This window comes from Sapajus apella, unplaced genomic scaffold, assembly GCF_009761245.1.
Source record: "Sapajus apella isolate SASKATOON/1434 unplaced genomic scaffold, GSC_monkey_1.0 scaffold19, whole genome shotgun sequence".
Classification (NCBI taxonomy): domain Eukaryota; kingdom Metazoa; phylum Chordata; class Mammalia; order Primates; family Cebidae; genus Sapajus; species Sapajus apella.
This window is the reverse complement of record NW_022436959.1, coordinates 15,609,107-15,623,931: the sequence shown is the minus strand read 5'-3', so window position 1 is coordinate 15,623,931 and position 14,825 is coordinate 15,609,107. Positions and strand designations below refer to the sequence as shown.

Below are 14,825 nucleotides of genomic sequence, written 5' to 3'. Positions count from 1 at the left end.
TCTTTCCCTGTATTCAAAACTAGCTCATATGGCACGTGTCAGCTAGATTGTATGTCCTATACTTAAGCTCCCCAGAAGAGAAGTGTGCTAACCTGAAGGAATTTCCACTGTTGTACACTACTAATCCACTCTTTCTCTTGGCAAGTGACCCTGAACTACTAGGTAAAGTGAGCATATTTTAAATATTCATATTCTGATAGATTTCCTTGGCTGGCTTATGTATTCTTTATAAGAGAAAATGATTGTTCAGAATATTTGCTGGCAGGCACACTTCTGCAAATCCCATGGCAGTTGTCATATAATGAGGGTTAGCAACAATTTAGTCATTGCTAGAATGTAAAACTCCAGAAATAGTAAGGTCTCCTCCATATGACTCTAAGGTATACAAATATGCTATTGAAGTCCAACTAGCTGAATTTCTACAGTCTGTGCTTTCTTTCTCTCAGCATTGCTGGCCCAACTTTAGATATTGGCATTTAAAAATAATTCTTTGAAACAGAGACGGTTATAGGGAAAAACTATTAGACACAATTTTGATCACTGTTCCCTTTCATTAAATCCCAGGCAATAGCTTACCTTTCACCTGAGGACCTTTTGAAGGGAGAAATAGAAGAGTCACTGGAAAAAGTTCAGGTGGCTGTTAACATCTTAAAGACTTTCAAAAACTCCTTTTTCAACTATAGGAAAAAATTGGCAAGCTATTTTATGGGAAGTGAGAAGCTGAGACTGTGGGATTTCCAGTCTCATCTGGTGTTTTGCAGATTTGACAAGTTTCTTGATCGTTTAATGAAAATAGAGGTATTTATTTTTTTTATTTTATTTATTCATGTTGAAGGTGGATTCAAAAAGCTCATAGCTTTTCACATGATTCATGGAACTGTTTATGTCATAGGTGGAATTTCCCTTTCAGTGTTTCTCATCAAGAGCTCAGCAGGCCAATGCTATGGATGATACAAGGGTGGTTTTTAAAGCTTTAATTTGAATTTTTAAAAGTTCATTTTTGATTCTGTTATTACACTGAGTATAAGTAAATCTTTTTATATGTCAGTGACTCTTGACTTAGGATTTACTAATCCTTTGGAAGGGAGCTGTAAATCAGGAAGCAGTAAACTAATGCTCTGTAAATGAATCCACTTTTTATTTTATATGTTTAATGCTTAAAATTGGTATTTCATACCCTAAAATCCATTGGATTATTTAAATTATCACACTAATTTTTAGCATATGAATATATGCTATACTATAAAAATATTAAAACTATTGGTAAAAAAACAAAACTTGGAAATATGCACTCTGTATAACAATTTTCAAATACCTTAAAACCAACAATTAAACACAACACACACACTTTTACAATTGTATGGTGCCTACTGGCTAAGATTTTTTTATTTTTAAGTTTAAATTGATGATACTGCCTTATATTCTTTGTAAAGCTCTAAGAATTTTGGGCTTTGTCATTGATAAAAGATTTGCTTTATTCCATTCAAAATTAGAGCTTTATATCTTGAGAATTCTTATAATCACTTAAATGAGCCTGAATGCCTTTTATGTCTCTGAATGTGAAATACCTAATGAAGGGCAGCTTACATATCCCTTCATTAACACTTGAGCTCGCTTTCAGTAAAGTAGCTGACTCACCCCAAAGTATGGGGTGATGAAAATAGGAGTTTTGGATACTACCTGGGGATCTGACTTATGTTTAGGAGGATATAAATTGGGGGAGTTATATGTCTAGCTATGGTGAATTAGAGGTTGCTTATACTGAGAGATAGTTTTATTTCTTTCCTTTCTTTCTTTTTTTAAGAGACAGGGTCTCATCCTGTCAAGTAGGCTGAAGTGCAGTGGTATGAACATAGCTCACTGCAGCCTTGACCTCCTGGGCTCAAGTGATCCTCCCACATCAGCTTCCCAAGTATCTGAGACTACAGGTGCATGCCACCATGCCTAGTTAACTGTTTCATGTTTTGTAGGGACAGGGTCTTGCCTTGTTGCAGGTTGGTTTCAAACTCCTGGGCTCAAGCAATCTTCCTCCCTTGGCCTCCCACAGTGCTGGGATTACAAGTGTGAGCCACTGCACCTGGCCAGTGAGAGCTCATTTTTAATAAATATAAAAATAGGAGAGTAAGCTTAAAAATTAGCAATGACTTTGTTTAATTAAATAATTAATAATTATTTTCTCTCATGTAAGTGTCCCTTGACTCATTGATTTTGAACATGTGAAAATGCTCTTGATTTGAAACTTCAAAATAATATTTTTATGCTTAATGTAGTGGAAAGGTCTTAACTGTACTGTGTTTTTACAAAGGATATATTTGTTACCACATTGGAATTTGAAAAGCTGGAAAGACTGGAATTCGGTGGTACCAAGGGAGCAATTTTAAATGGACAAGTCCACAAGATGAGTGAAGAATTTAGGGAACTTTACAAAATTTTTAAACAGAGCACATATGACCCATCTGATTACAATAACATGGTAATGTTGTACCTTTGCATTTTCATTTCATGGGATCCTATAATTTTAAAGTTGAAAAGGAAGATAGATCAAAGTAATAATAGGGACCATCCATTCCAACACCTCTAGGACCAAAAGAGGTTAATTTTATATTTGCCTGAAGTCTCGTAGCTATCAAGTAGCAGATCAGGGATCAAACTTACGCTTTTGCACTTTCAGTTCAGAACGGTGGCTAATCAAACTGCAAACCCCAGTCTGGATTTGTATCTTGTTTGTGTATACTAAATAGAAACTTTCTGCGCGAACTCATTTTGATCTGGTGTCCATGTAACTCATATGCTTTATTTTAGCCTTTTATTGAATCATCAGACATTTATTTATTTATTTTGTTCTTTTGAACATTTGGTTTCACTTCATTACATTTTTTTTAATTGTATTTGGGCTCTGGGGTACATGTGCACATCCTGCATCCTGCGGGATTGTTGCATAGGTACATACATGCCATGGTGATTTGCTATCTCCACCCCCCCACCCCCGTTGCCTGCATCAGGCATTTCTCCCAGTGTTATCCCTCCCCATCGCCCCCAACTTTCCCTCTCCTCCCCTTCCCTCCCCTCCACCCCAACCCCTAGCCCTGTGAGTGTTGTTCCCTTCCCTGTGCCCAAGTGTTCTCATTGTTCACCCGTCAATGAGTGAAAACATACAGTGTTTGGTTTTCTGTTCTTGTGTCAGTTTGCTGAGAATGATAGTTTCTAGGTTCATCCATGTCTCTACAAAGGACACAAACTCACCATTTTTTATGGCTGCATAGTATTCCATGATGTATATGTGCCACATTTTCCCTGTCCAGTCTGTCATCAGTGTGCATTAGGGTTGGTTCCAGGTCTTTGCTATCGTAAACAGTGCCGCAGTGAACATATGTGGATGTGTCCTTATAATAGAATGATTTATAATTGTTTGGGTATATACCCAGTGATGGGATTGCTGGGTCAAATGGAATTTCTGTTTCTAGATCCTTGAGGAATTGCCACACTGTTTTCCACAATGGTTGAACTAATTTACACTCCCACCAGCAGTATAAAAGTGTTCCTATTTCTCCACATCCTCTCCAGCAGCTGTTGTCTCCAGATTTTTTAATGATCGCATTCTAACTGGCGTGAGATGGTATCTCAATGTGGTTTTGATTTGCATTTCTCTAATGACCAGTGATGATGAGCATTTTTTCATACGGTTGTTGGCCATATATTTGTCTTCTTTTGAAAAGTGTCTGTTCATATCCTTTGCCCACTTTTGAATGGGTTTTTCTTTTTCTTGTAAATCTGCTTTAGCTCTTTGTAGGTTCTGGATATTAGCCCTTTGTCTGATGGGCAGATTGCGAAAAATTTTTTCCCATTCTTTTGGTGGCCAGTTTACTCTAATGATTGTTTCTTCTACTGTGCAGAAGCTCTTCAGTTTAATTAGATCCCATTTGCCTATTTTGGCTTTTGTTGCCATTGCTTTTGGTGTTTTAGTCATGAAGTCCTTGCCTGTGCCAATGTCCTGAATGGTTTTGTCTAGGTTTTCTTCTAGGGTTTTTATGGTGTTAGTTCTTATGTTTAAATCTTTAATCCATCTGGAGTTAATTTTAGTGTAAGGTGTCAGGAAGGGGTCCAGTTTCAGCTTCCTGCATATGGCTAGCCAGTTTTCCCAACAACATTTATTAAACAGGGAATCCTTTCCCCACTGCTTGTGTCCAGTTTATCAAAGATCAGATGGCTGTAGATGTGTGGCATTGGTTCTGAGGCCTCTGTTCTGTTCCATTGGTCTGTATCTCTGTTTTGATACAGTACCATGCTGTTTTGATTAGCCTGATAGTATAGTTTGAAGTCAGGTAGCATGGTGCCTCCAGCTTTGTTCTTTTTGCTTAGGATTGTCTTGGCTATGCAGGCTCTTTTTGGTTCCATATGAAGTTTAAAGTGTTTTTTTCCAGTTCTGTGAAGAAGGTCAATGGTAGCTTTATGGGGACAGCATTGAATCTATAAATTACTTTGGGCAGTATGGCCATTTTCACAATATTGATTCTTCCTAACCATAAGCATGAAATGTTTTTCCATCTGTTTGTGTCCTCTCTTATCTCTTTGATCAGTTTTTGGTAGTTCTCCTTGAAGAGATCTTTTACCTCCTTTGTTAGTTTCATTCCTGCTTATTTTATTCTCTTTGTAACAACTGCAAATGGGAGTTCACTCATGATTTGGCTCTCTGTTTGTCTGTTATTGGTATATAGGAATGCTTGTGATTTCTACACATTGATTTTGTATCATGGTACTTTGCTGAAGTTGCTTATCAGCTTACGGAGGTTTTGGGCTAAGATGATGGGGTCTTCTAAATGTGCAATCATGTCGTCTGCAAATGCAGACAATCTGACTTCTTCTTCTCCCAATTGAATGCCCTTTATTTCTTTTTCTTACCTAATTGCTCTGGCTAGAAGTTCCAATACTGCATTGAATGGGAGTGGTGAGTGAGGGTATCCTTGAGTAGTGACAGTTTTTAAAGGGAATGCTTCTAATTTTTACTCATTCAGTATGATATTGGCTGTGGGTTTGTTGCAAATAGCTTTTGTTGTTTTGAGATACGTTCCATTGTTACCTAGTTTATTGAGAGTTCTTAGCGTAAAGGGCTGTTGAATGTTATCAAAGGCCTTCTCTGCATCTATTGAGATAATCAGGTGGTTTTTGTCTTTGGTTCTGTTTATGTGGTGAATTACGTTTATAGACTTGCATATATTCACCCAGCCTTGCATCCCCGGGATGAACCTACTTGATCGTGGTGGATAAGCTTTTTGATGTGCTGTTGGATTCGGTTTGTCAGTATTTTATTGAAGATTTTTGCATCAATGTTTATCTTGGTTATTGGCCTGTAGTTTTCTTTTTCAGCTGTGTCTCTGCCAGATTTTTGGTATCAGGATATGTTGGTCTCGTAGAATTAGGGAGGAGTCCCTCTTTTTCTATTGTTTAGAATAGTTTCAACAGGAATGGTACCAACTCCTCTTTATATGTCTGGTAGAATTTGGCTGTAAGCCCATCTGGACCTGGACTTTTTTTTGGTCAGTAGGCTATTAATTGCTGCCTTGACTTTAGACCTTGTTACTGGTCTATTGAGGGTTTCAACTTCTTCTTGGCTTAGTCTTGGGAGTGTGAAAGTGTCCAGGAATTTATCTATTTCTTCCAGATTTACTGGTTTATGTGCATAGAGCTGTTTGTAGTAATCTCTGATGGTAGTTTGTTCTGAGGAATTGGTGGTGATCTCCCCTTTATCTTTTTTTATTGCATCTATTCGATTCTTCTCTCTTTTCTTTTTTATTAGCTTAGCTAGCGGTCTATTTTGTTGATCTTTTCAAAAAACCTCCTGGATTTATTGATTTTTTTAAATGATTTTTTGTGTGTCTATCTCCTTCAGTTCTGCTCTGATCTTAGTTATTTCTTGTCTTCTGCTTGCTTTTGAGTTTTTTTGATCTTGCTCCTCTAGTTCTTTCAATTTTGACGATAGGGTGTCAATTTTAGATCTTTTCTTGTTTCTCATGTGGGCATTTATTGCTATGTATTTCCCTCTAGACGCTGCTTTAAATGTGTCCCACAGGATCTGGTATGTTGTGTCTTCATTCTCGTTGGTTTCAAAGAACATTTTTATTTCTGCCTTCATTTCATTGTTTATCCAGTCATCGTTCAGGAGCAAGTTGTTCAGTTTCCATATGATTGTGTGATTATGAGTGCTTTTCTTAATCCTGAGTTCTAATTTGATTGTGCTGTGGTCTGGTCTGAGAGACTATTAGGTTTACCATTCTGTTGCATTTGCTGAAGAGTGATTTACTTCGTATTATGTGGTCAATTTTGGAGTAAGTGCATGTGGTGCTGAGAAGAATGTATTCTGTGGATTTGGGGTGGAGTGTCCTGTAAATGTCTGTTAGGTCCGCTTGGTCCAAATCTGCGTTGAAGTCCTGGATTTCCTTGTTGACTTTCTGTCTCATCGATCTGTCCAGTATTGTCAGTGGAGTGTTAAAATCTCCCACTATTATTGTGTGGGAGTCTAAGTCTCTTTGTAGGTCTTTAAGAACTTGCTTTACGTATCTGAGTATTCCTGCATTGGGTGCATATATATTTAGGATAGCAGGTTCTTCTTGTTGCATTGATCCTTTTACCATTACATAATTCCCTTCTTTGTCTCCTTTGATCTTTGTTGGTTTAAAGTCCATATTATCAGAGACTAGGATTGCTACCCCTGTTGTTGTTTTGCTCTCCATTTGCTTGGTAAATCATCTTCCATCCCTTTATGTTGAGTCTATGTCAGTCTTTGTGTGTGTGATGGGTCTCCTGAATACAGCACATTGATCAGTCTGGACTTTTTATCCAGTTTGCCAGTCTATGTCTTTTGATTGGGGCATTTAGGCCATTTGCATTCAACGTTAATATTATGTTTGAATTTGATCCTACCATTTTGTTACTGGCTGGGTATTTTGCCTGTTAGTTGATGTGGCTTCTTCATTGCATTGCTGTTCTTTACCATTTGGTATGTTTTTGCAGTAGCTGGTACTGGTTGTTCCTTTCCCTGTTTAGTACTTCCTTCAGTAGCTTTTGTAAGGCAGGTCTTGTGACAAAATCTCTGAGCAGTTGCTTGTCCATAAAGGATTTTATTACTCCTTCACTTATGAAGCTTAGTTTGGCTAGATATGAAATTCTGGGTTGAAAGTTCTTTTCTTTAAAAATGTTGAATATTGGCCCCCACTCCCTTCTAGTTTTCAGAGTTTCTGCTGAGAGATCCGCTGTGAGTCTGATGGTCTTTCTTTTGGGGGTGACTCAACCTTTCTCTCTGGCTGCCCTTAGAATTTTTTCCTTCATTTCAACCCTGGTGAATCTGACAACTATGTGCCTTGGGGTTGCTCTGCTTGAGGAATATCTTTGTGGTGGTCTCTGTATTTCCTGGATTTGAATATTGGCCTGCCTTGTTAGTTTGGGAAAGTTCTCTTGGATAATATCTTGAAGAGTGTTTTCCAACTTGGATTCATTCCCCTGTCACATTCAGGTACACCGATCAAGTGTTGAGTCCCATAGTTCTTGGAGGCTTTTTCATTTTTTTCACTCTCTTTTCTCTTATCTTGCCTTCTCATTTTATTTCGTTGATTTGATCTTCTTTCTCTGTTATCCTTTCTTCTGCTTGATCATTTCGGCTGTTGAAAATTGTGTATGCCTCGCAAAGTTCTCATGCTGTGTTTCTCAGCTCCATCAAGTCGTTTATGTTCCTCTTTAAGCTGGTTATTCTAGTTAGATTTCATCTAACCTTTTTTCAAGGTTCTTAGTTTCTTTGCATTGGTTAAAAACATGATCTTTTAACTCAGAGAAGTTTGTTATTACCCACCTTCTGAAGCCTGCTTCTGTCAATTTGTCAAATTCATTCTCTTTTTTTGTTCCCTGGATGGTGAGGAGTTGTGATCCCTGGGAGGAGAAGAGGTGTTCTGTTTTTGATGGTTTCATCCTTTTTGTACTGGATTTTTCCCATCTTCTGGATTTATCGCTCTTTGATCTTTGAAGTTGGTGATTTCAGGAGGAGTCTCTGGACATTTTTTCTGTTGAGGTTGGAGCTGTATCTTTTTTGGCCTGTAGAGGGCGTTGCTGGGCTCTCTCGGGTTCAGTCAGGTTGTTGGGTGGGTGGTCCTTCCTGGAGTTTGTTTGCAGGTGAGATTGGCCCCGCCTTCCCAATGGCATCTCTCCTTCCCCAGCTGGATCTTCCTGGTTGGGGTCAAGCTGGTGTATTTGCTGTCATTCTCTAGCGAGGGCTTCAGTTTGAAGTCTGTGGTGGGGCCTGCCAGGCCTTATGGTCTGTTTTCCTGCTTTCAACTCTGCCTCCTACTGTGGGACGGTCCATCCTGCTGGCGTCAGTCCAAACTCCCGCTCAGGTCCGTGCGACAACTTGTCGTGACCGGTGGTAGCTGCTGCTTAGATTTGCATTGACTACCCGCGTGCTGCGCAGTCTGGCAGGGCTCTCGTGGACCGTGGATTGCAGGAGGAATGAGGTAAGCACAGGATCTGAATGGGAGCACCAAGGGAGTTAAGTCCCCTGATCCTCTGAGCTGGCTGCACCTTTCAGGTGGGGACGTCCCCCTCCCCCACTTGATTTCTCCCCCTAGGCTGCTATCTCCCTGAGGCTCCTAACCTGAGCCTATTTTCAGTGCTCTGTCAGTCCCACAGAAACCAACCCAGCGCCTCATTTGGAATCGAGAAGTCCTCTAGCCCTCTGTGACTCATTTGCTGGGAGCTGCATTTGGATGTTGGCTTCTCCCAGCCATCTTGGCACAGACTCTCACTCTCTTGCTAGGCTGGAGTGCAGTGGTACAATCTAGGCTCACTGCAACCTCCACCCGCTGGGTTCAAGCAATTATCCTGCCTCAGCCTCCCTAGTAGGTGGGACTACAGGCGTGTGCCACCATGCCCAACTAATTTGTGTATTTTTAGTAGAGTTGGGGTTTTACCATATTGGCCAGGATGGTCTCAGTCTCTTGACCCTTGGATCCGCCTACCTCAGCCTCCCAAAGTACTGACATTACAGGCGTGAGCCACCACCCCTGTCTGTCATTATGTGTATCGTTAACATGTTGGCTGTTTATTAGAATTTTTGTTATTCTTGGGAGCTGCTTATAAGTTCATATTTCCAACCACAGGAAAGGGGGATGTTTTCTGATTTAAGCTGCTTCTGTGCTCTGTCAGTTCCAGCATGTTAGTATCCAGGGAACTACCTGTGAGCATCCCTGCAGCTCTAGGATAAAAATAGCTTCATTTTAGTAGTTTGCTAAGAACAGTGAAGGCCAAATCTTCCTTCAAAAGAATGAAGATTTAGCTCTTATCATTATTTTATATGTAATGTGAATTTATTCACTATTATGTTTGTTTGGCCAGATAATCAACTCTTTGATCTGTATGAGTGCAGTATGTTAGCTGTGTAAGGATGTAGTTAGCAAACTTTAGCCCTCTGAATTATAGTCGGTTTTGGAAAGTGGAGTTAATGGTAGAAGGATATTGCTATAGTAACTGACTCTGCTAAACCAGGGCCCTATAGTTTATGAAAAAGTCTGAGGAACCTAGGATCATGGTGATGAATAATTTGAGTGAGCTCATCCCCAAAGCCTTGTAAGACACCTAGCATTTGGAAGGCATTCAATAAATATGTATAGAATGGGATTCTTATGAGAGCCTCTAGCTTAGTCCTGCCGAAAGAGCTAGTGGAGGAGGAGTGTGAGACTGAGACTGCACAAGATCTTTGGAAACATTTGAATAGCAAGACAGTCTTGATTTCATTACAATTACAAAAACTGGCAAGTTTTTAGAGTGCCAGAATTAGAGAATGTGGCCAGGTTTAATTGATGTCACTGCCTTGGCAATGCCAAAGGTCCTGATTTTACTCCTGTCTCTGCCTAAAGCCTGTGTAGTCACAAACATGTAGGAATAGAAAATTCATTTACTCTTGAGGTATATATCTGCTTGGTAATTGTGTTTTGGAGGCTCATTCTATTTTGCAAATAAGGTGGGTAGGGTTTACCTCTGATCTTCAGTCTGATTGGAGGCATCATAACCTTCCCCTGAAGTTCCCTTCATCCTCCTGATTCTTGCCTTAGAGTCTAGAAGCTCCTTGACTTTGGTCATTCCCTAAAATTAAAAAATGAATTGACTAAAAGTTAACTTAATCAACATACTTACCTTGAAGAAAACCATTGCTTTTTAAAAAATTATTGTTGCTATCCTTATACTTTAAAATGTTGCGTTTATCATATATTTTTGCCTAATCTGTTCATTTTGGTACTTTTTAGCAGAGTTCATTGTACTTTGATTTCATACTGAAATTGGTTGGTAACTGTTGAGACATCATTTAACAAATGACTTCCAACCTAGTGTATACATATATGTGTATGCACATGTGAATACACGCCCAACCCCTGCCCTTCCTCTCCCATTACATACTCCCCCATGTTCCCACTCCTGCCGCATGTGTGCCAACTACACGCTAGTGCTTATATAACAGGGAAGTAAGTGTGTCAGCATCAGCCATTCTGCACTTTGGTGTATACATGTTTTAAATATGTTCTGGTAAATTAAAGAAATGATCACTGGTAATTTGCTTTTTGAAATGCTGTTATTTCTCTTTTCATCAATCTTGAGCCTTTTAATCAGGCTTTAAGCTTTTATTGGTATAGCAAAATGTTTGCTGCTGTGGTCCATTTACAGAATGTGGGGATTTTATCAGGTGTACCCATAAAAATGGTTTTGGGTTTCTCAGTTATTAATATTGAATGGAAATGTTACTTCAGGTGTTTTCTTTGACATCTTCTTAGGGGACTGTTTCAAATCTAGACAATTATGGGAAAAAAACTTGCTTTCTTCATTGTTAATGTTGAACAGTTAGTTCAATGGTGTTAGACTCAGTAGTTTTGCTGTCATTCTACAGTGTTTCTTGATGAAATCCCTCAGATACCAAAGCAATAACGGTAGCTATTCTTGTTGAGGGCAACCCCTTGGCTCCATTTAGTCTCTGTTAATGACAGCCAATTAATATTTATGGAGGAAGTTCTGGGTGCTAGGCATTGTGCCAGAGCTTTCCCACATTATCTGCCTGCTGAATTCTCACTATAACCTGGAGAGTGGTCTCCCAGGCAAATTACAGTTTCACTAAATTACTTGAGATTATATTTCCAATTGGTGGAACAGAAGTTTGAATCCAGAACCCTCAGTCACAAGTCCTCAATACTTTTCTTTCTCTTTCTCTCTTTCCTTCTTTTCTCCTTCTTTCCTTCCCCTCCCTCCCTCCCTCCCTTCCTCCCTTCCTTCCTTCCTTTTTTTTTTTTTGTTTTTTTTTTTTTTTTTTTGGTTTTTTTTTTTTTTTTTTTTTTTGAGACAGTCTTACTCCGTTGCCCAGGCTGGAGTGCAGTGGAATGATCTTGAATAACCACAACCTCTGCCTCCCAGGTTCAAGTGATTCTCCTGCCTCAGCCTCCCAAGTAGCTGGGATTATAGGCATGTGCCACCATACCCAGCTAACTTTTGTGTTTTTAGTAGAGATGGGGTTTTGCTATGTTGGCCAGGCTGGTCTCAAACCTCTGACCTCAAGTGATCCACCTGCCTTGGCCTCGAAAATGCTGGGATTACAGGCATGAGCCACTGTGCCCAGCCCCTGCATTCTTTTCACTGCACCACCCTGGCTGTTAGTATTTATCTTGCTTGTTGTATCCTTACTGAAATAAAAGGAATAAGTTCATCTGGAACTCACCCAAGGACTTGTGCCCTGAGAGGGAGTGATCCAGGTTGCTATGTCTGTTTTTCTGCTGGTTTTCAATGGGAAGATTTATTCAGGTTCCCAGCTCACCATGATATCAGAATCTAAAATACATTTTAAAGTAGTTATTTAGTTCATCTCTACTAGGTTGTATTCTTATTCCTAGAATGAGTCCACTGTTCTGCTCTCACCCACTGAACTATTCTTTTGCTATTACTTTATGTAGTGTTTTTTCATTTTAACTATACAGATTCCATCTTTATTAGTCATACACAGCATTTTCATGTTTTGCTTGCATATTATTCAAGATGAAATTATTTAGCAACCTTCCTTAGTGATTCTTTTGGAAAAGTAACATTTGTAGAAACTTAGTTCCCTTCTTAACACCCCATGACCTTTTCCATTGTCTTCCATTTTTCCTCCCCAAAGGCATATCTATTAAAGATTTCTTAGATGATGTTCCAGAGATATTTGGTGCATGCACTGGCATATACATGTATTTATCCTTTGGTTTTCTGCTTTTGCATCAATGGCATTTATACCTTGCTTTCGTCACTTCCTATATTTTGGCAGTAATTCTGTATCACTACAATAGTGTTGCTCTTCTTAAAACAACTGCATATTATTCTATCAGATTTATATACTAAAGTTTGTCTTATTTATTTTAAAATGCTAGAGTAGTAGATATTGTTTAAAAATTTAATTAGAAACTTCTTCTGGAAAGAGGGAGGTGTACTTTTCCCTATTCCTCCCGCTAAGAGCAACTAAAACACTTGGCCATTATATATAAAACAGACATAAATAGACTCTGAACGGTGAAAAGAAAAAGGCAGAGTGGCTAAGGACAGTGGGATTCAAGAAACGACGACGTGATGAGTTTCCTGAATTTTCTTGTTGCCTGAAAGGATCCAGACTTGGAGCTGAAGACACTGGCAACCAGAAAATGCCATTGGGCACAGAACAGAAAAAAGCCCGGTAAAAGCGTGATCTCTCCCTAGTCAAAGATCAAGAAGGAGAGAGCTTAGCACAAAAGAAAATTTGTAAACCATAATCTCTCCACTCTAGCCAAACACCACAGAAGAAACTCACTATCACAAGAACAGCAAGGGGTTAATCTGCCCGCATGATCCAGTCACCTCCCAGCAGGTCCGTCCTGTAATTCAACATTAGATTTGGGTGGCAACACAAATCCAAACCATATAAAGCAGCCCTACTAAAAATGCTTTAAGAAGCATTTATAGGATGAGTATTTGTTACCTGAAATTCTTGGGACTAGAAGTATTTTAGATTTCAGATGTTTTTGATTTCAGAAGATTTACCTATACTTAGATACAGGGTGAACCCAAGATGAAACACAATTCATTTGTTTCATGTATGCCTCATATACATACCCTACAGTTAATTTTTTGCAGTATTTTTAGTAATTTTGTGTGTGAAACAAAGTTCGTGTTAAGTACTTATGTGTGGAATTTCTACATGTCAGCTTCATGTTAGTGTTCAAAAGTTTTCATATTTTGGAACATTTCGGATTTCAAATTCTCAGATTAACCTGTGTGAACATGTTTAAAACAAATGAAAAAATAGTCTCAGTAAAAAAGAGGAAATTCTCAGCAAAGAAATAGAAGATGTAAAGAAGAGGAAGGGAATTTTAGAATTGAAAATATAAAAATTTGAATGGAAAGCACAGTGATTGGGCTTTACAAGAATGAAAAAATGGAGGAAAGAGTCAGAAAACTGGAAGATAGAATAGTAGACACTGCCCAATCTAAACAACAAAGAGTAAATAGATGGAAATAAAATGAACACTGCTTCAGGGACTTGTGAGACTATACTGAAAGATCTAATGTTGTCATTGAAGTTGCAGAAAGAGGGGAGATGAAGGTGGAGCTGAAAAAGTCTCAAAGAAACAGTGGGGCTGGGCATGGGGGTTCATGCCTGTAATCCCAGTACTTTGGTAGGCTGAGGCAGGTGGCTCACCTGAGGTCAGGTCATGAACGTTTCAAGACCAGTTCATGGCCAACATGGTGAATTCCCATCTCTACTTAAAAAAATTTTTAAAATTAGCTGGGCATGGTGGTGAATGCCTGTAATCCCAGCTACTTGGGAGGCTGAGGCAGGAGAATTACTTGAACCTGGGAGATGAAGGTTGCAGTGAGCTGAGCCACTGGACTCCATACTGGGTGACAGAGCAAGACTGTGACTCAAAAAAAAGGCCCAAAACTTCTAAACTTGGAAAGAAACATGAATATACAGATTGAAGAATAAACTACAAATCAATAAAAAGAGGTAAACCCAAGGATAAAACCGGATAATTTTATATCAAGACGTCGTAATTAAACTTGAAAAAATGGAGGCTGGGGGCCGTGGCTCATGTCTGTAATGCCATCACTTTGGGAGTCCAAGGCAGGAGGATCACCTAAGGCCAGGAGTTCAAGAGAGTAACCTGGTCAACATGGCGAGACCCTGTCTCTGCAAAATAAAAAAAGATTGGTCAAGTGTTTAAGCATGTGTCTGTAGTCCTAGTTATTCGGGAGGCTGCAGCAGAAGAATTGCTTGAAAACCCAGGAGATCAAGGCTACAGTGAGTTATGATCACCACTCTCCTCTAGCCTGGGCACCAGAGTGAGGCCCTGTCTCTTAAAAAAAAAAAAAAAAAATCAGAAAAACTTTTTTTTTTATTTGATGGAATCTCACTCTGTTGTCCAGGCTGGAGTGCAGTGGTGTGATCTTGGCTCACTGCATCCTCCGCCTTGGGTTCAAGCTATTCTCCTGCTTCAGCCTCCCCCAAGTAACTGGGATTATAGGTGTACACCACCACACTTGGATTTTATATATATATATATATATACACACACACACACACACACATATATATATATACACACACATATATATATACACACATATATATATACACATATATATATACATATATATATACACACATATATATATACACATATATATATATATACATATATATATACACACACACATATATATACACACACATATATATATACATATATATATACACATACACATATATATATACACATATATATATATACATACACACACAT

The 14,825-nt window shown here is 38.9% G+C and overlaps 1 protein-coding gene across 1 annotated transcript in view; it reads left to right on the top strand.

The window, feature by feature from the left end:
* Window positions 1-14,825, top strand: part of DNAH11 (dynein axonemal heavy chain 11) — a 406,504-nt gene that overhangs the window by 31,928 nt on the left and 359,751 nt on the right. The window contains exons 7-8 of the mRNA XM_032287021.1: window positions 565-798; window positions 2,306-2,473. Of these exons, the coding sequence (XP_032142912.1) occupies window positions 565-798; window positions 2,306-2,473 (402 nt within the window). The remainder of the gene's footprint in view (window positions 1-564; window positions 799-2,305; window positions 2,474-14,825) is intronic.